Raw genomic sequence first — 20,725 nt, 5'->3', positions numbered from 1 at the left:
AGCGCTAGGCACGCACACATTAGCGGACCGCCGGGTTTTTCATCCTTCAGCTGCGTGGGTTCCTCGATGGAAAAAGTTGGTTAGAGAGACTGGAAAGGCCTGGGCCACACAGACCCAGCCGTGAATGAGCAGCAAGGCACGCGAGGGACAACCATCGAAAGCAACTGAAACCGAGCGCGACGCAAGAAGGTAGGAAACGCTTCGCCTCGATGGAGACAAGACCCAACACCCATTGCGTGCTCGGTCGCTGGTGGACAAGCCACGAAGTTACAGCGAGTGACGCCCTGCAACTGCGAGGCAACCGTGAGCCAAAACGATAGTCGTGATGGCTACACACCATCAAGCCACCAGTGTCGAGGCAAAACCATCACAAAACGCTATGCTCCTCCACCAATTTACGCCACACCCGTCAGGATAAGACATTTGCAAGTCGCCTTCAACTAATCGCAAACAAATTCTGCGCATGTCCTTATCGTCCGGATGTCACTACCCGAAATTGTGGACTATTGATCACTAAACCCAGGTTTTTACCATTCTCAGAAAGGACATATATTGCCAAAATGCAACAGCACACAAAAATTGCCCAAAACACGACCCCAAAATGCAGGCGCTTGGGCTGGAGGAACGCAAGAAGGCGCTGGAGAAGAAGTTCGTGGAGAAGCGGCCGCCGCTGGCCTACGCCAAGCTGGTCGGGCGCGTGGAGGGCGACGTGCCGTTCGAGAAGCTCATCACGCACCTGCCGGCGGAGCTCGGGCGCGGGCCGCTCTCGGCGCTGCCCGACCACCGCATCGCGCTGGGGGAGCAGAAGGCCATCTCGCGCCTGCACGCTCGCATCCAGTGGAGCCAGACGGACAGCTGCTTCGAGCTGCAGTGCCTCGGCAAGAACGGCATGTTCGCGGACGGCAAGTTCGTGACCAAGAACCAGACCGTCAAGCTCACGTCCAAAATGCCGCTCAAAATTGGGCACGCCAGGGTCTATTTCCTTTGCGCCATTCGCTCTACCATCAGCACTATGAGTGGATTCAAGATCATTCAAAAGGTAAAGAGAGAGAGAGGAGGGTTAAGTGGTGCTAAAGTTTAGAGAGGTGATGGGCTGGTGTGTCTAAAACTTTTCATTTTCATTGTGTTTTTTGGCAGGCTTTTGATAAGGCCAAGTATCACAAGGGGCTCACGGCCATGACGGCGGACCAAGTGTGTGTCCAGATTCTGGAGAGTTACCCCAAGAGTGAGCACGAGCTCGGTGGAAAAGAACACCTGCGTACTTTCGTCACGTACGTAGTGGCCATTTTTTCATCTTTTTATTGTCACAGCTCTAATGCAATTTTGTGTGAGCAGAGCGTATTTGCAGGAAGACACTGGGGCATTCGAGCGTGTGGAAGGAACGGGGGAGACAGCTCCTGTGTATAAAATGAAGCCGGTGGCAGGAGCCAGCGAGTCAAAGAAGACTGTATCGGTCAACTCGGTTCCGAAGCCCGAGGAAACTGGCGAGGCAGCACTGAAGAAGCAGAAAATTGCTGCTTGAGCTGTACTTCCAGTCTTGTGAAAAAAAAAATGCGGCAACACGTTAAGCATTTTTAAAGCTAGTTCGGTGTCTGCCCCTTGTCACCGTTGATGTCAAGTAGTCTATAGTTTTTTTTCATAGTGCGGCGATTACTCCGTCCGTATCGCGCGTTGTCCACAAGGATACTTGCCCTATGTGCTCGATAAGAAGCCCGCTGTGGCAATATCGGGTTCAGGCTCGGCATGCGGTCGATTGTTGTCGAACTGCATCTCGCGCATGAGCTCTCTGATGGTAAGTACAACCTCGGATGCACTCGGTCGGTTTTCAGGTCTACCTTCGAGACAACTCGCAGCCAGCGCCAGAACTCCGGGTGGGCAATCGTTGTAAAAAGTCGGCCGCAGCGCGCCCAGCGCTACCTTCTCCAATATCTTCTGTTCTTGTGAACGCCGTTCATCGGGGTTGTCTTGCGCCGGGATACTTCCAGAGTTCCAGTACGGGTAGTCATCGGTGTCGATCTCGGACAGCACGACGCCGAAGGAAAATACATCAGCTCGCTCATCGTAGTCTCGGCCAAGCAAGACTTCTGGAGCAATCCAGAACGACGTGCCAACACCTGGGGTCATGAATCTGCCCGGACCACCCTGGATGTCTGCTACAAGCCGCTCACGCGAGACACCAAAGTCACTCAGTTTTGCCTCGTAATTGTTGTTAAGCAGCACATTCTTGGATTTGAGATCGCGGTGAATCACCTTGGGGTTCCGCGAGTGCATGTATGCGAGTCCTTCGGCGATATGCAATGCAATGGTAAGCTTCTTGCTCTGCCACGTCAGCCCATGATCCACGTTGCTTCCCCGGTGTTTCAGAGTGTGGAGTACATCGCGCAAATCTCCACGCTCCATGTACTCAGTTACGGCGCTTAAATTCCGCAGCGAGTCCCAGGCAACACCAATAAATTCCACAATGCGTTCGTGCTTGAGAAACCCCATCAGCGCGATCTCGCGAATGAACATGCGAATCTGCGAGAGCTTCTCACACTTCTCGCGCATGATCTTCTTGATCGCCACACGTCGGTTCTTGTACGTTCCGGTGTAAACCAGACCAAACCCGCCTTTGCTGATACAGCGACCGATCTGCAGGTCCTTGTATTTTAGTCGGAATGACATGATCAGCGGGTCATTGAGCAAATCCGCATTCAATGTGGGATGGAGAGAGTTGTAGAACTCTTGTGTCGCTGTAATATCCACCGCTCGTGAAGTCTGAACACCTTCGGCACCTGGCGTAGTCAATCCTTTCTTGCGTCGGCGTTCTTGCTGGTGTTGAACGAACTTGGTGGCCAGGAAAAACAAGAGGAAGCCCATCAGGCATCCTCCTAAGGCCGCTACCAGCATGAAGACAACCCAGTTGGTGTGATCACTCCCGCTGCCATCACTAACCACAGACTCAGGGGTAGCGGTACTTGTACTGTTCACAACACAGAAATTCGTGTTGTGGGCCATTTGCCATTCACCGCTATCACATCCGCTCCCGTTTCCATCGAAACCAGCAGGGGTATCGATTTGAAATACCGAAAGCTGCGAAATAGCTGCAAATTCATCGCTCGTGATTGTCAAATTCTTGATCTCGTTCCCGCTTAGATCACTGCAGAAAATAAAAGTGAGTTAATATGAATTATAAAGTGATATGGAGGCTTAAACGTACAGCGTTTGCAGGTTGGGAAATTGGAGAAGTTGCCCAGGAAACTCGATAAAGCTGTTGTTTGCCAAGTTGCTGCCGAAAATCGTTAGCGCTGTGAGTCAAAGTTTCATTCGTTTATACGAGGGCTACTCACATGTCAATCATCGCGTTCAAAGCCTCGGCAGATCCTGGTAGGTCGGTATAAATACTGGATAACTTGTTTGCTGCCAAATTCCTGTGAGTCCAGCAAGTATGTGAGATGATGTATAACCCAAAAGCGCTTAAGAGGCAGACGTACAGAGATTCGAGACCGGTGAAGCTTTCCAAGAATGACTGACTGAGGCTGCTGAGATTGCAGCGGCGCATCAAACTACAATACCAACATTAGTCTTCTGAAGCGGTAATAGCACAAAAACATCTCCATTGACGTACAGGGTCGACAGTGTCGTTGGAACAAAACCGTCTCCGATAGGAACTCCAAAGAGATCTAAGTTAAATACGTCGCTGCAACGACACAATAAATGTCAGTCAAGCTTACAAAGAATATTAGCCCCAAGGTAGCACACGTACACTTTTGTCAGAGCCGACACCTCTTGTGAACGAACGATAGCCACCACATCGTCCCCGGTGTTCGACTTCTCTAAGTTGACGGGGACAAAGTTGCTGCTCTCCCCCTGTATTTTACTGTGCAACAGCAACAGAAAACTCAGCACTTTGGCTGCCATAACCATAAATTCCGACATGAATACTAAACAACGTACAAGACAAGTAGATCTGCAGGAACGTCGAGCATCATCAGCGAGTCCACTTGTACAATGTTCCCTTGGTTAATTGTCGTGGGGAATGGAGACGTCGGTTCGGTGTCGGGCACGCCGACGCGGAAACTCCATGTTGTTGTGTTTGCATAGCCCGAAAGACACGAGCACGAGAGGTTATACCTGCTTTGCGCTGCCAGACACGCTCCATTTGCCGGAACGGTTGCAGACTTGAGTATTACCATGGGCTCGCCGTCGCAGACGCTTTCGGTGAGGAGCGAGTTGGTCATGATGGTCAACCGTTGTTCGTCCTCCGCCATCGTAGTCGCGTACCCGCGCGCAATGTACGCCGCAGTCTCGTCGTCGCTGCTGCTATTACTCGCGGACGAGGAAGTATCTGCGATATTAGTCCGAAGGACTCCGGGACCGTTCCCGTTGCTCTGTGCTGCCACCACGCCGGTGCAAATCACTGTCACCCCGACGAAGCCTGCCAGGAATCGAAGTACGCCGCGGTGGCGTGAGGTCATGACTGACGGACTGTACCGACGAAGCGGTTGAAGTGTACAAATGAGGTGGAGATATAGACTGCCGCTAGCCCGCACTAGCGTTTGTCAGAAAGTGTGGAAGGCTCGGCACCGAGAGCCGATACGATAGCCCCGCCCCGCGCGCTCTATAGAGTAGCGCCTCGATGACGACTTGAAGGGGAGGCCTCGACCAGAGCAGTGGCGGGTTTCTCGCTTCGTCTCCACTGAAATTTGGCCTGTGCGGCTTTGTGTCCACGGCCGCACACGCGAAGTGCTCTCGCGCGCCCGCAAGCGATTGTAGTTCACGGCGCGGCCACAAGCCAGCGGCAACGCGGTCGAAGCCAAACGTGGCCAGCGTTAGTGCTCAAACTTCGGCGCTTCTCCACCAAGTCGTAGGGGCACTGGGCACAGGCTCTGGTCAAGTCCGCCGGACTTCTCCGCTGCGTTCGACTCAACTCAGCCTGCCACCACAAGGAAAGGGCCAGCACGCCACTACTACCTCCGGGCCTTTCGTTCCGCCTTGGTCCGGAGATATCCCGAGCGGAGACCAAGGTGGCCAGCGCAGTATCTTTTCAGCGAACTGTGCTGCATATGCCTGTACATGGCTCCACTGCATGTACACCGAGATATCATTAGGCGCGCGCGGCGTACACATACTTGCCCACGCACACGTCCGTAAGCCGGGGCCTGATCGTTACCAACGTCGTTTACATTTTGGCGATCGTCTCATGGGAAGTTTGTTCCGCCCCCCTTGGACAGTTAAGATACCCACAGCTTGTTCACTAATTTGTGAGACGTGCACTGCTTTCGTCGCCGTTGAGTGCGGTAGTCACGCGGATGTCAGCCAACTACAGCCAGAGCAAAGCTTAGTCGCGGGTAGTCGCCGCTTGATAGATTCGCGCTGGGGACCTTCGTCTTGATGCAGCAAAGCACCACAGCCTCCGTCTTGCACCTCAACGGCTACCATGTTGGATAAGACTGCTTTGTTTGACATCATCGGTGCAACTGCATACCACCGCCTTTGTATAGGAAGTGGTATCCCCAGTAAATCTCAGTGGATCTTTGACTCTACTTGCATTCCGAAGTCCCAAGACATGAAAACAACCACTTTTTTTAATGCCACCACAACTTTCTTTAACCAGTTAGGTAGACGTTGCCAATGCATTGAGCAACTTACTGAGCCGGGAGACGTCGAGGCGAGGCGCTATGGGTGGATATCAACTATGAGAGCCCTGTCAAAAATCAGACAGAAATTCCACCTCTTGGTCACACTGGAATTCCTCGAGCTCGGCGGCAATGGACGCGGAGGCGCAGCACGACCTGGGGCGAGCTCTAAGCAGTGGAGACGTCGACACCTTCAAACGCGTGTACGAGCAGAACCCGCAGTACCGCGTACGTATGCGTAACGCGCCCCGTTCAACGACAAAGTCGGGAGGATGTCTAAATTAATATTTTTCCTGCTACTAGGACGAGGAGGGCCGGACGCTGCTGCACCTGGCCATCCAGCACAACTTGTTCGATGCTGTGGAGGGTGACATCTCACCCGCTGTTGTGGACGCCCGTGTAAGGCATCCTCATTGGAATTTGCTGTTGTAGAGCCCGTTGATTGACTATTCCATGCATGTCAATGCGATGTCTATTGCCATTAGGACAAGGGCGGACGCACGCCGTTGATGGTGGCAGCAGAGCGAGGCGACAGCCTCGTTTGTGAAGAGCTGCTGGCCAACGGGGCGTCGATTTCTGCGGTGGTGAGGAAGAGAGAGGGTCTTGCTAAGTTAATAGCTTGGTGACGTGGGTGAATGTTGTTGTCTTCTTCTCGCAGGCATCGGATGGAAGCACGGCGTTAACGATTGCGCTGCGCAACGATAGACTGTTGGTGTGTCAAGTGCTGGTTGCAGCGGACCCGGAGCAGGCTGTGCATGTACGCAGGGTGGAAGTGAAAGGGGGATTGGAAAGCTGGCGCCTAAACTTTTATAATGTGATGCAGGGACTGTTGCTGGCGATCAGCACCGATAAACGAGATGAAGTTGTGCTGCTGGTCCAAGCTGGCGTGTCGTTAGATATTACGGTAAGGCGTGGAGGAATTCCGTTGTAATGTCCTAGATCGTTTGCTTATTTTGTTATGTTTGCTTATATTTCTGAGTAGAAGATGGCTGGGGGCGAAGAGCGGAACCCTCTGAGGGAGGCTGTTTCACACCCACTGATTCTTCGAGAACTGCTGCGGTTTGGCGCCCCCGTTAATGCAAAGGTTGGTGGTTGTGGGGGGGGGGGTCGATATGCGCTTCTTATTTTGACGGGTCGTAAATGATGTTCAACTGTCAGAACAAGGCTGGGGTGACTGCACTCTCCTTTGCCGCTGCAGCTGGAAGTCTGAAGGCTTGCGAGATACTGTTGGATCATGGAGCCTCCATCAACTCGAAGGCACGACTATTTTGTCGTATAGCTAAAATATTCCGTAAGGGTTCTTACACAGGATGAATCTGATGCCAACAGGACAATGAAGGCAGAACTCCAATGTATCATGCGTGCTGCCTCGAACGAGAGAACACAATCGCTTACTTTGCGCAGCAACTTGGCGCCACAGTCGACACAATGGTAATGCATATTCTTTTGAGCTACAGCCTGAAGCCATACTAACGTACCGTTGCTGTGATAGAACAATAAAGGGCGGACCCCACTTTTTTACCATGCCGAACGAGGAAACGTGTTCGGGTGTGAACTTCTACTTCGGTACCATGCGAACGCAAACCACAAAGTGAGTGAGTTGGTGAGTTTTGTGCGTAGCGATCTCTAATCCCAGCTTTATTTTTTTCGCCAGGACATGTCTGCGTGGACTGCTCTCCATTTGGCTGCTAGTCACGGGCACAAAGAGGTGTGCCGTCTCCTGTTGGGCTACGTAAACGCGACAGATATGGAGCGAGAGGATCAGCAAATGGTCCTCTGCCAGCCTACGTCTTCAATAGGAAGTTGGATATCGGTGACGGAAACGTGCTTGATGCGGATCTACGCGAAGCTGATGTAGGGAGAGCGACTTGATAAAATCGAGATATAGTATTTGGATCTAACCGCTATTTTGTTAATGTCTAGGTCATGCGGTGTGCAGGCGACACTACAGAAATACGGGACGCTAAGGATACGAGACTGCAGTATGAACACTTTGCTCCACGTTGCGGCCTCGAGTGTGGGAGATAAGCACTGCTACTACATCATTCGATGCCTTCATTTGGTCGGAAATGTCGCAATCAACACTCAGGTATCCCAGCGATTTCGAGTTGTCGAGAGATATGCAGTCACTAACTTATTTGTTTCTTGTTTCCTGCTGTTGCGAAGAACTGCTTCTGTGAAACTCCGCTAGATGTCGCTGCAGATCGACAATGCACTATGGCAACTTCAGCGCTTCAATCACTTGGTGCAGTACAAATTTCCAGTGACAGCGAAATATTCCCCAGTGTGATTCAATTAGCGGCACCACGGAAAGGACCGCTGTTTCGCACAGTGATGGGTTCGTCCAAGGATTTTACATCTTGCTCACGCGACCATATTGTACAGTTATGCCGAGGTATACAGGACGGCATGCATGCCTTCGCGGACGACACGGTCGCTCAAGTGGACACTGATCGTGGCGACACGGTCTTGCACTACTTTCTGCAAAGTTTCGTCCAGCAGGCTTCGTTTCCTTCAGTGGAAGAGCAACATCAAGTGCTAAGCTCACCCAAATGGCTCGGGACATTAGAAGCCCCGCGTTTTCTGCGTATTCTCATCAGCAAACCAGTAAGTGTGAACAAGCACAAGGGCTTGATGAAGAGTTACTAACGTGTCTTGTGTCATCAAACAGAACTGGGAAGGCAAGACGCCGTTGCATATTGCATCAGAACTGGGAGCCTTGGGGTTTTGCGAGGTTTTGATTGAGATGGGGGCGTCGGCAAAAGAAGAGTGTCAAGCTCCAGACAACCGTCTACTTGACCAGCCAACAGAAAACCCTCAATTCTGGAAGCCTATCAACTTCGCCGCTACAGTCAAAGCTGCACTGGATGAGGCCCATGCACCTTTTGAGGAGCGCAGCGCGTTGGTCGAGTATCTGCTCAAGGAGCCAGAGTCACTACCGGATGAAGAGAACGCGGCCCACGACTGCAAGGAGAAGATCCAATTGCACTTTCCACTGCTACTCCCGTTGTTTATTCGAGTCGAGGACGAAACGAAGCACAAGGAGGACTATGCGGAGGCAGAAGAGCTGTACTACAAGGTACGCAAGAGTATATTTCACTCTCCCTATCACTTGTGTACATCAATACTCACCTTAATTGAATAACTTTTACTGTTGTTCGCCCAGTTCTTGGACGAGTGCTATCCTCGATTCAAAGATTCCACAGTGTATGATAACGACCCAAGCGGCGTCACGGTGCACAATGTTTTCCTCAACACAATCCGATATGGCATCAAGACGCTCAAGAAAGTCATCGTTCCACAATGCGTCATCGAATCCACTGGGGATACTCTACTCCACCTGACCGCAACTCATGGGCACCCGGATTTCGCCGCAATGATCAAATACCTCGTTGATACGGCAGGGCTTGACATCAACAAAACGGTACGTGCATGGACCACTTAGCTTTGCGTCCTCACTTCAAACGCATGCCCTAACACAGTCTTTGACATTCCACAGAACAAACAGCTGAAGACAGCGTTGCACGTTGCGGTTGAGCACAACATGCCCGAGGTTTGCCTGTTTTTAATTTCGCAAGGTGCTGATGTGACGGCTTCATGCCAAAATCTCGAGACACCGTCAAAAGAAGTATGGCACACGCCGCTGTACACTGCGTTATGGTCATCTACACCCAAATACGAGATCATTGAGATCTTGCTGAGTACACCTCAGTCAATTGCCAAACCACGAAATCCCAAGCTTAACCGGTCAGTGCGATATGAGCCTGGCCAGGGTCCAGACACCAAGTGGAATGGCGTCGTGCTGGAACAACTTTTGAAGGTCCACGCCTCAGCCTTGCCGCTGTTCTTGGATCACTATGCGGTAGAAGTGAACCGCATCAACGGAGAAAAAGTGTACCGATTCGTCGAGGTAAGGTTTCGAGATATTTTTGTTGTTTTGCGGCATTGAGACGCTGATCAATGTACGCTATTGCAGGTTTTTGAGATTTGCGACCATTTGGAGCTGATCGTGAATCCGACGGGAACACTGACACCCAGCCTTTCGTCCCAGAAGACAATAAAAAATTCTGCAGTGACCCATCCAGTAGTCCGGAACGCTGTCCATCTCAAATGGGAGCTTTTTGGGGCAGATGCACACCGCAAGCAGTTATCATTATACGTGCTGATGGTCACGTTCTTCTACCTGTCGAACCTACTGCTCCCGAAGATGGAGGTTGCCACCGATGAAGACGGCAAGAGGCGGGAGATGATGCACAAGTGGATCGAGTTCGACTCCGTCGCCGACTATTTTGTGGGCATCACGAAGGTCTGTTGCTGGTCTTTGGCCGTGTACCATCTTCTCTACGTCGAGTTTTTCAAAGAGTGGCGCTCCAATCCCAAGCAGTATTGGCGGTCTGTGTGGAACTTCCTGGATGTGTTCACGTATTTGTTGATGCTGGGGACCATCCCGTTTGAAGTATACGAGGGCCACGACACGCAGCGCGAGTGCATGCTGAGTCTGCTGAGCATCCTGCTCTGCGTGAATCTAATGCAGGCGCTGCTGGTGTCGTCCTACTTCAGCGTGCTCATATTCACCTTCGCACGCATGTTCAAAGTGGTCGCGCGGTTCCTGTTCCAGTATTTGCTGCTACTGTTGGGCTTCTCCGGAGGATTCTTCCTGCTCTACCACGGGGCGGGGCCGTACACGGACTTCTTCAGCGCGATGCGGATCGTGTTTCTCACTACCTTCGGGGAGCTCAACTACGGCGACAACTACAGCTTTGACGACAGTCTCCGGGCCCGGAATTACCTGGCGTTCCTGCTACTGACGACGTACGTGATTGTGGTGATCGTTGTGGCCATGAATCTGCTGGTCGCGCTCATGACATCGGAGTACGAGAAAGTTCGTACGCAAGCCAAGGAGCTGTCGGTGCTGGAGCTCGCGGGTGCGTTGCACCGCTACGAGCAGTGGATCGGCTACAGCGTCGTCCGGAAGCTCTATTCGACGCCCAAGGGCCAGGACCTCATCAACGACTGCGTCTTATACGTGTCCGGTACCAGTCAGCCGGTGCGTCGCAACTTCCTACGTCGGGACTTGACGTCGCCAATGTCGCTGTCATTCTCGGGTCCAATGCCCCAGAAAGACTCGAAGCGCAGCAAGATCGACGCCATGCAGTTCTCACTGATGAGCAAGACCGACGGCGTGGATGAAGCGGAAATGGCCAACATCACGGAGGCCATCACGACGCAGGTGATGAAGCACGTGCACGATGAGGTTGAGGCACTGCGCATGCAGGTGACGGCGGAGCTGCAAGACGTCCGCGAGCTGCTGGAGACGACACAGCGGGGCAGCACCCAGGCCCAAAAGGACGTGGCCAGCAAACTTGACGACGTGTTGAAGCTCCTCGGTGAGGACAAGCGGAAGGCATCGTCGCGGACCAACAGGTAATGTGTAGGCGACATTCAACTGATTGCAAGTGGGGCACAATGTCCAGCTCGGCCCAGATCGAGTTCTATTATGGCGGCGTGTGGTTTGATCGACAAGGTGTCATGTGCCCACGTGCGGAACTAGCCGAATCCACTTCCCGTGTGTCAGACTCGCAGGAATCGCAAACTTATCGGGCATAGCATTGACAAGGACCCACTGGAAGCGAAGAATGGTTGGCGATTGTTTCGCCTATTTTTTTCAGACTTCCAGGTGCGATGCAAGGCGACTGAAGCTTCAGCGATTATCGTGGACGGTTCAAATCACAAATGCGACGTAAGCGGAGAGCCTGAACATGGTACTGGCTGCCAAGGCGATGAGGAAATCATCGCATTCAGTCTGTGCAAGTACAGCTCAACTACATGCCGCGTATTTGGCTCTTGGTGGGGGGGGAGTTGGCGAACTCGAAAGGCAGTGGATTGATGCTTGCCTGTGGTACAATCATTTGCTGACCAACTGTGGGGCATTGTAGATCCACAAATTGTTATGAAACGATTTTCAGCAACCGCCTCCACTTGGTCTTCATCAAGTTTATACTGTTCCTGGATAGTTTTGGATTTCCTTGTCCCAATAGGTCTTCTTGATGATCTCTTTAATCTCAGGCGGTCAAAGAAAACTAAGGTTCAGTCGTCGAAACGCAAAAATGATACCAATTTGGTGCACTTTTCCTGCTGGCCTCGAAGGAATATAGTTTAGGAACGACGCGCGTCTTGGAATCATGAAAAAATATGATTCAGGCCGCAGGACCATGTGGTAAAATTCCATGAATTGATCTTTCTTGTCGAAGACGTCAAGATTGATAGCAAAAGCCGAGTCAATATCATCATCAATCATGATGAAAAATGGACCAATTTCGTTCGCCAATTCCTCAAAATATTTATGAGGCTCCACGTGAATCGAGAGTACAGGGTGTCATGCCGTGGCTTCCCACGAAGTACGCACGAATGGAGACCACGAGGCTCCAGCAAGCCTTCTTCACAGCAAACCCCAAGTCATCCTTCAGGAGGCCCTCTGAAGAAAACTTGATAGCGATCGTGTGGTTCTTACGTATAATGTCCAGAACGCCCCATTCATCCTTGTTCTATGCCGACAATTCATACCGATGCTGTCGGCAGCTCCGAATGTACTCTTGGCCGAACTGTGACTTCCCGAGTCCAGAGATGTTATACAACAGAGGTAATCCAAATGTCACCATCGCCATGCTTTGCACGGTTGTAATTGCTCTTGTGAAAGCTCAGAAGCTCTCGAGTGGCGCGATCGCGGTACACGAAAAACAATCGGCCTTCCTCAAGACTGTAGACTGGGTCCTCCTCTTTCCATTCCCACTTGGTAAGAGTATCGCCTTTGAGCCGTTTCCTCGGGCCTTCGTTTAATTCTCCCTGTGACTCCTCTCGCTGTCTTGTGCGCACTGGCACTTCCACGACGACCGCGGAGATCATTGTGTGACCGCACAGACCGAGCTGCACCTTACCATGCAACGGATTCCTGTCGTGGTCGTACACTTTGAGATTGGACACACCAATCCCAGCGAGGTAATTGTCGTTGAATATCGCCTTGAGAACACGCAGTGGATGCGCGACTGTGGTCGTCTCCGCGAGGGGGGCCGTGTTTGGGTGGATGTCCGGGGATAGAGCGCGAGATCTTGCATCCGTCAACTCAAAGCAGACCTTGGGAACTTCCACAAGAAGCAGCTCAGCATATGTCAGTCCGAAACTCTTGAGCTCCGCCAAAGGCGCTGCGCCGTCGCGTTGGCGAACACTTTAAGGTCGGCTGCGTCGAGACTCGAGGGAAATGAAGCTTAGACTTTACCACAGGCTGCGCTCATGAAATCAAGAAGTGACGCATCTACGAGCTGAAACCACACCTCGACCATAGCGCCGACTTCTCCCCACCGCCGCAGGTTATGAAGTGCGAGGAAGCCAAGGCTTGCTACTACGTCTCAAATATAAATAAGTTATCTTCTCATAAGCTGATGAATGAGAAAGCCAAGGTCATGACGCGCGAGATGAACGCCGGCTACCAGATACTGTAGATAGTTAACGGGATCAGCAAGGCACGTGTGGTACACGTGCCTTGAAGTGGACGGGTACATGGTGTACCCGTCCACTTCAACTTGCAAATCTGATGAGTACACATCGACTGGATACGCGTCATTGCGCGCTGATTGGCTGCTGCCGCTTCAACATGAGTCGAGCGGAGCCGCACGTTTGCTTTGCTTGTCATTTCGGAATCTGCGGTGTGGAGAGCAAGTGCATTCATCAATTGGGTCAAGATGCGTCTCAGCCCGCGCGAGGAAGACCACTTGATGCTGCACTCGGCCGGTTTCCTGGCCCAGAAGCGGCTGGCGAGGGGCCTCCGCCTCAACTACACGGAGAGCGTCGCGCTGCTGGCCACGCAGGTCCAACTTCATCAAGAGCTGATCCCCCATATCTTTGTGTCATTCTCATAGTTTATTGCGGTGTTTGAAGGTGCTCGAGTTCATCCGGGACGGCAAGACAGTGGCGGAGCTCATGACCCTCGGCGCGCAGATGCTCGGCAGGTGCAGGCAGCTCCACTCCACTGCAATAAAGATGCACAATAAACTATCTGCTAAGACTGTGGTCTGTTGTGTGCAGGCGCCAGGTGATGGAGGGCGTCGCCTCCATCCTGGACGAGGTGCAGGTCGAGGGCACCTTCCCGGACGGCACCAAGCTCGTGACGATCCACAACCCCATCTCAAGCCTGGACGGAGATCTGTCGCTGGCTCTGTACGGGTCCTTCCTGCCGGTGCCCAAGCTCGAGGTGTTCGGCCCTGCCGCTACGACGCCCGTGGTGGCGCCCGGGGCCCTCATAACGCAGGACGCGGACATTGTGCTCAATGCCGGTCGGAAGGCGCGCGTGCTGCAGATCACCAACCTGTCAGACCGACCGATCCAGGTCGGCAGCCACTACCACCTCATTGAGACGAACCCGTACCTGGAGATGGACCGCAAGCTCGCATACGGCCACCGCCTCAACATCGCATCGGGCACTGCGGTGCGATTTGAGCCAGGCGACCAGAAGACGGTGTCTATTGTCCCTATTGCAGGGAACAAGGTCATCACCGGTGGCAACAACCTTGCCAGCGGCGTGGTGGACGAGTCCAGGGTGGACGCAATCGTTACGAAGGCGGTGGCTGAGGGTTTCCACCACAAGGAGCTGGATCTGAGTAAGCTGCCGAGCAACGTGACCCAGCCGGAGTTCGGGATCTGCAAGATGCCCAGGAGTGTCTACGCGCAGACGTATGGACCTACGACGGGAGACGTCGTCCGGCTTGGTGACATGGAGTTGTATGTTGCCGTGGAGAAGGACATGACGGTGTACGGAGACGAATGCAAGTTTGGTGGCGGCAAGGTGCTACGAGAAGGCATGGGCCAGGCGTCAGGAAAGACGTCTGCCCAGGTGGTGGACACGATCATCACCAACGCGCTGGTTGTGGACTACACGGGCATCTATAAGGCTGATGTGGGCATCAAGGACGGCCTCATTGCTGGCATCGGTAAAGGAGGTAACCCGGATGTGATGGAAGGCGTTGTGCCGAACCTGATTGTCGGCGTGAACACGGAGGTGATCGCTGGTGAAGGCTTGATTCTGACCGCTGGTGGCTTCGATGCCCACGTGCACTTCATTTGCCCGCAGCTCTGCACGGAGGCTCTTGCGAGTGGTTTGACTACGCTTGTTGGTGGAGGTACCGGACCAGCTACTGGAACGAACGCGACAACGTGCACTCCTGGACCGAACCACATGAAGCTGATGTTGCAAGCGACGGACTCGTCACCGATGAACATTGGCCTGACGAGCAAGGGAAACACGGCGCTTCCTGAGGGTCTCCAGGATACAATCGATGCTGGTGCTGTGGGCATGAAACTGCACGAAGATTGGGGAACCACGCCCGCGGCCATCGATAACTGTCTCCGCGTCGCAGAGGAGAACGACGTGCAGGTGACGATCCACACGGACACGTTGAACGAGTCGTGCTGCGTTGAGCACACCATCAAGGCTTTCAAGGGCCGTACGATCCACACCTACCACAGTGAAGGTGCTGGAGGAGGTCACGCTCCGGATATCGTTACGGTGTGCGGTGAGCCCAACGTGCTTCCGTCGTCGACAAACCCGACTCGTCCGTACACGCGCAACACTATCGACGAGCATGTGGATATGTTGATGGTTTGTCACCACTTGGACAAGAAGATTGCAGAGGACGTTGCTTTCGCCGAGTCGCGTATCCGTGGTGAGACTATTGCTGCCGAAGACTTGTTACACGACATGGGAGCGATCAGTATCATCTCGTCGGACTCGCAAGCAATGGGGCGTATTGGTGAGGTCGTCACGCGCACGTGGCAGACTGCTGACAAGATGAAGAAAGAGCTTGGTCCTCTTCCCGAGGACGCTGCATCGGAGCACAAGCGTGACAACTTCCGTGTCCGTCGCTACGTGGCGAAGTACACGATTAACCCCGCCATCGCACACGGTATGTCGCACCTCATCGGCTCCGTGGAGGTGAACAAGCTCGCTGACCTCTGCCTGTGGAAGCCCTGCTTCTTCGGTAGCAAGCCGGAGATGGTGATCAAGGGCGGTGCTATTGCATATGCCCAGATGGGTGACCCGAATGCGTCGATCCCGACTCCACAGCCCGTGAAGATGCGTCCAATGTTCGGGGCCTTCGGTGCGGCTGTCGGCATGGGCTCCATTGCTTTCGTAAGCAAGAGCTGTGTGGACAAGAAAATTGCTGCGTCGTACGGGCTGAAGAAGCGCATTGAAGCAGTTCGCCACTGCCGTGGTGTCACCAAGAAGGACATGAAGCTGAACGATGCTCTGCCGAAGATCAAGGTTGATCCGGAGACGTACAAGGTGCACGCGGACGGAAAGCTGCTGACCTGCGGACCGGCGTCGTCGTTACCGTTGGCGCAGCGATTCTTCCTGTTCTAGGCTGTCATCATCCCACAGACCAACGATGAGTTGAAAGGGGCACTCAGTGTGCTTGGTAATGTACGTGTCTTGAATCCATCTTAGGTGTCTACTGCTTTGTGTTGTTAGAACTGTCGCCATCTTTTGGCGAGTCGAACGAATCCGCTGAGTTCATGGATTGGAACGATGCGAGCGGCATCGCGATGTCACCAGAGGACTCGGTAGTTATCGCAGACGACGAAGTAGCTGCAATTAGGCGCGCGTGAGCTTCAGCAACTCTCTGCTGTTGGGATTCTTGAGACGCGGCATTATCCGAACCTGTCGAGTTCATGGAGAAGAGACTGTTGGTAGAGCCTGACCGAATGCTGGAGAATGGCCGGCCACTGCGGCCTAGGAATGCACGCTTGGCGCGAGTAGTACTGCGCGCCAGCGACACCGCCTCACTCACGTTGTGCGCCTCAGCGTTGTCGTTGCGACCAACCACCTTGATGTGACCCGAGTGCTTCTTCTTGCCTCCGCGCGTACGTTGATCCTTGTGCACAAAATTGAAACCAAACCGCAAGATCAACTTCACCGTCTGCATGGCCGTGTTGCGGTCCATTTGCTTCTCGTCTTGCGTGAGGTAAATGTACGGGACCAGTCCGTTGTGCTCCTTCTTAGCATCATTTCGCCGCGGTCCAAACTTCCAGCCTTGCTCCATGCGCATCTGCGCCCATACCTCGTGCGTGTTTTCAGCGAGAAGCTCGATCACAGAGCGCAGGTGTGGGGGTACCTTAACATCGTCAGTCGGGATTGGCTTTGGCTCGTATGTGCCGCCGGGTTCCGTCGCCTCGGTGCCAAACTCGAATCCGTCAAACTGTTCTTCGTTGCTGGATGGGGGCTCCAGCACATAGCCTAGAGCCGTAATAACCTTCAGTGCTGACATGGACGTGTCGCGATCGTACTGCTTGTCCTGTTCAGTGAGAGCTTCGTACGGTACAAGATCGGGATGAAGTTTTTTGTCGTTGTCACGCTGAGTGCCCCAGCGCCAGCCCTGGTTAATTCGGCCCACAGCCCAAACTTCATGTGCATTCTGTGATAGAAGTTCCGCAAGAAGGTTGATAGAGTGGGGGAGCCGAATGCGGCGGGTGTCCACTGGCTGTGGCGTGTACTTGTAGCCTTCCAATTCACGCTTGTCTAAAGGAGTAAGCGCCGATGGAAACCGCTCCAGGAACGTGATAACCTCCTGAAAGATGCGGTCCTCCAGGTTAGGGATGCGGAGACGACGCTTGTGCACCTTCTTGGCGATAAACATGCGGAAGTTGCGCACGAGTTCATCAAACCTACACGAAATACCGCGTCCAGGTGCGGCGAAGCTCTCGTTGATGAGCCGATCGACATCCGCGTCTGTCACAAGACGGTGCGTTTTCTTTTTCTTTCGCTTGCACGAGAGAAGCCGCTTGATGTAGCCCCATCCAACGTAGCCAGTAAAGTAGCGGAACCACGTCGATCGTGGCATAATGCACATTTCGTTGCCGTCCAGCAACGCATTGCCATTGTACAGGACCCGGCAAGCGCGGATATGGTTTGCTCCACCAATATTCGGGTGATTGTGGCGCAGTCCAAAGGGACCCTCGCCGCTGCGACTGCTTCCATACATGTCAGTGGTGCTGGTGTTTTCACTGATTCGTACACGGAACACGTCAGCATTGCTACTTCCATCGTAGTCATCAGATTGGTCTCCAGTAGGATGGCGTCGCTTAAAGCGCGATGGAACATACTCGTCCTGGTCTCCTAGGACCTCCAGTGTGATCTGATCCTTGGTAAGCGAGCCATCATCAATTTCAATTGACATGCCAGGTTTCAAACGCTTGAGAATCTCCACTGTGTTGGCCAGCGACGATGAAATAGGAACGTATGTCACAGGGAACTCGACGAGATCCGCAAAGGAGTCTGTCGAGTCAGCCCGTGGGCGAGCAAGCTCATTGACAAATTCCATCTCGACGTGCATGGTGAAATCTGGATCGTTCTGCCGCATCAGATCACCGCAGACCATAATAAGGTGCACACACGCCCGGAACTTTCGGCGTAGACGCTTGCGCTCAGCCATTAAATAGTCGTAATCTACAAGCAGTACACGCTGGAAGCCACAGAGTACGAGTTGTTCCGTGTTGTACAACGAGCTCGCATCCTTGACTGGTGGCATCTTCACGCGTACACGCAATCCATTAATGTAATTCTTGGTCTGCTTAGCCAGATCATACTCAACGTCCATGAACTGAAGCGAGTCGCGAAAGTCTTCGTCATCCTCGTCGCCGTCTTTGGTAGCGACTGCCAGATTGCGCTTGTTTTCTTCGAGGGTCTTCTTTTCGTTCTGAGCCAGCGAGTAGTATTCGCTCATAATGGCAATGAACATATTCACGCAAATGAGGTAGATAGAAATCATAAAGCTGAAAAAGAAGATAGCGGCCATGGTAGGGTTAGCGACGTAGATCTCTTCATAGTCGAATGCACCCAGCAGCATCTGGAAGCAACTTGTCAGCGATACCGATAGAGAATGGTACTGCTGGACAGCTGTGCCGAAAGTAAGGAAGCCCATGACAGCAAACCCAAAGAAGATGGTGAAAAAAATAATCACAAACGCGAGCAAGTCCTTTGCAGCGAAGCGAAGCGTGCGCCACAGCAGATTCAGACGCGAATTTAGTCGCAAGTACTTGAACACGATCGCCACGGACACTAATCCAAGTGCTGCAGCATAGTTTGTAACCGAGCGTGACAGCCACGCTAGAGACTCAATATCCACAAAGCACTCTCGAGCCATCTCCTGGTCGTGCGCAGGGCCTGAGCAATCCATATCACCGACACGGTACAGATCGTCGCGCAAGTTTTCCGACCTCACGATGAATTGTACCCAGTGGGTGATGAAAACTGCCAGCAGCACGAGCTGCAGCATATCGAGGAGATTCCAGAGAGATTGCACGTACTTGCGTAGCCCATAGTTCCGCACGTCTGAAATCTCGCGGTAGACAAGAAGGGCTGTGGCGATGACTAGCACTATCACGAGCGCGTTGGCTTCCAGAAAGTCTCCAGTATCTCTGTAGCTTGCCAGCATGCGGAAGCTCTTGATGCGGCCCGTAACTTGCATGTAATCCGTGTTACTCATCTCGAAAAGGCCTTGTACGTGCGAGAAAATGTTGCTGCGTGCGTTATAGAACGCGAACGTCGACGCCATGTATCGCGTGCCATCTTGAATGAAGTCGCTCTGCAACTGCGTGACCAATGCAGTGGCTGCAGTGTAATTGTCACGCGGGAGGTATACCACGTATCCACCGTGACCGTAGTCCATTTCGCGGCTAACCAGCCCCGGTTTGAATGTCTCGGAACGCAACAACTTACTCAGCCCGCTAGTCCACTGGTATTGTGCACGAAGCACGCCGCTGTCGTTACCGTACGCTTCCTTCATCTCGCTACTAGCCGAGTATTCCGGATAGCAAACTTCATCCGTAAACATGACGAAGTCACTTCGGCTAGTAGTCTGGCTACAGAGCGCACCTTTCACTTGCCCTGTTCGCATCAGAATGCTGCCAATGGCGCGGCTATTCCGAATCGGGGGCTCATAGAACTGGTAGAGCATAGGACCACTAGCCCACTGCCACATCTCGCCTTCGTTACCGACATCGTAGAAGCTTTTTGCGTACGTTGTGTTTGGTAGCTGTTCCTGGAAGTACGTATTGTCCAGCGCCGAGTTCTGCTCGTACGGGAAATGCACCGGCAGCGTCAAGAGCGCCGCCATGATCACGCCCAAGAAGCACAGGTACACCACGAGTTCCTTGTAGAATTTGTTGCGCTTCTCCTGCTCGAGACACAACTGCACGCGCTTCATGTGCACGCGCATGGTGGAGTAGTGTGCGATCTGCTGCTTGAGCTGTCTGGCCGCCACCAACTGGTCGTGCGTCTTGGGCCTCGTGCTGACGCTCATTCGGCTGGCGCTGCGCTCCTCGCTGGCCTCGACGCCCAGCGACTTCTCCGCCGCGTGGTGAGCGCGTCTCCACCAGCAGCACGTCCACCACCTGCACTCCCTCTTGCTGTCGCCGGCGTCCTGCGCATAATCTCCGTGCACGGCCAGGAGCTCCGACTTGGAGGCACGACTGCCCGTCGGATGCCCCGCGGCGTCCTCCATGAGGGCGTAGGAAGCTTCCAGCAGCACGGCGCTCTCGTCGGCTGGCTGGTCCTGCAGCTGCAACGACGGGGTCGGAATGCTGCTCACTTACGCAGCTGATCCGCGGTCGCCACGCCGGTCGTTACGCTGCACCAGTGACACTGGTCGCGCGTGGTGCAGGCTGGAGGCGTTTCCTCTAATGCATGAAGCTCTGCCCGCTGCGGCAAACGAGCCAGAGCTCATCTAGCCCAGCTGGGAAGCTAGCGCCACACAAATTAGCCGTTACGAAAAAAAGTTGGGGCGATATCATGTGCTGCCGCCACAGTCTGCCGGCCGGCGGATACTTTGACACACGTGCCTGCGGACAGAGCTCTACACAGTACGCTGGGCGCCATGCATTTCGTCGTCACCTGCTGACGGCTTCGGGCCATTTGCTAGGGATCGTGACACAAGCTGATCGAGCACTGAAAACCTGGCTGGCCCCACTGGACCTTGGCGCCACCGAACAGTGGCGACTCGATACGTGCACACATCTGGACGTGACGCAGAGCCGACGGGGCCTGAAAGACGCGCGGGCAG

The 20,725-nt window shown here is 53.4% G+C and overlaps 5 protein-coding genes across 6 annotated transcripts; 3 read left to right on the top strand and 2 right to left on the bottom strand.

The window, feature by feature from the left end:
- Positions 1-601: 601 nt before the first annotated feature.
- On the top strand, positions 602-1,522 carry IUM83_08931 (Fork head transcription factor Fhl1; the record flags this gene model as incomplete). The annotated part of the gene is made up of 3 exons (XM_067933334.1): positions 602-1,039; positions 1,138-1,271; positions 1,336-1,522. 3 exons carry the CDS (start codon positions 602-604, stop codon positions 1,520-1,522), a joined length of 759 nt encoding a protein of 252 aa, XP_067781154.1.
- Positions 1,523-3,325: 1,803 nt separating this feature from the next.
- Positions 3,326-4,457, bottom strand: IUM83_08930 (TKL protein kinase; the record flags this gene model as incomplete). Its single annotated transcript, XM_067933333.1, has 5 exons — positions 3,326-3,410; positions 3,474-3,545; positions 3,608-3,679; positions 3,746-3,859; positions 3,937-4,457. The coding sequence occupies 5 exons, from the start codon at positions 4,455-4,457 to the stop codon at positions 3,326-3,328; spliced, it is 864 nt and encodes a 287-aa protein (XP_067781152.1).
- A 1,293-nt stretch (positions 4,458-5,750) lies between these two features.
- Positions 5,751-11,046, top strand: IUM83_08929 (Serine/threonine-protein phosphatase 6 regulatory ankyrin repeat subunit A; the record flags this gene model as incomplete). The annotated part of the gene is made up of 16 exons (XM_067933332.1): positions 5,751-5,846; positions 5,922-6,017; positions 6,104-6,202; positions 6,277-6,375; positions 6,442-6,522; positions 6,601-6,702; positions 6,777-6,875; positions 6,948-7,049; positions 7,111-7,209; positions 7,273-7,472; positions 7,542-7,707; positions 7,785-8,225; positions 8,290-8,697; positions 8,785-9,042; positions 9,118-9,528; positions 9,595-11,046. The coding sequence occupies 16 exons, from the start codon at positions 5,751-5,753 to the stop codon at positions 11,044-11,046; spliced, it is 4,209 nt and encodes a 1,402-aa protein (XP_067781035.1).
- Positions 11,047-13,354: 2,308 nt separating this feature from the next.
- On the top strand, positions 13,355-16,029 carry IUM83_08928 (Urease, alpha subunit; the record flags this gene model as incomplete). The annotated part of the gene is made up of 3 exons (XM_067933331.1): positions 13,355-13,480; positions 13,551-13,621; positions 13,698-16,029. 3 exons carry the CDS (start codon positions 13,355-13,357, stop codon positions 16,027-16,029), a joined length of 2,529 nt encoding a protein of 842 aa, XP_067781036.1.
- An 88-nt stretch (positions 16,030-16,117) lies between these two features.
- Positions 16,118-20,230, bottom strand: IUM83_08927 (ryanodine-inositol 1,4,5-triphosphate receptor Ca2 channel (RIR-CaC) family protein; the record flags this gene model as incomplete). 2 transcript variants are annotated; one of them, XM_067933329.1, is made up of 1 exon in its annotated part: positions 16,118-20,230. In XM_067933329.1, one exon carries the CDS (start codon positions 20,228-20,230, stop codon positions 16,118-16,120), a length of 4,113 nt encoding a protein of 1,370 aa, XP_067781041.1. The 2 variants fall into 2 exon arrangements, with proteins under 2 accessions (XP_067781041.1, XP_067781040.1); XM_067933330.1 differs by having other exon boundaries at positions 16,118-18,586.
- Positions 20,231-20,725: the final 495 nt, after the last annotated feature.

The sequence above is a fragment of the Phytophthora cinnamomi genome (genome assembly GCF_018691715.1).
Source record: "Phytophthora cinnamomi strain GKB4 chromosome Unknown Contig120, whole genome shotgun sequence".
In the NCBI taxonomy this organism is placed as follows: Eukaryota; Oomycota; class Peronosporomycetes; order Peronosporales; family Peronosporaceae; genus Phytophthora; species Phytophthora cinnamomi.
Note: the sequence above shows the minus strand (reverse complement) of the source record. Positions and strands in the feature narration are given on the sequence as shown.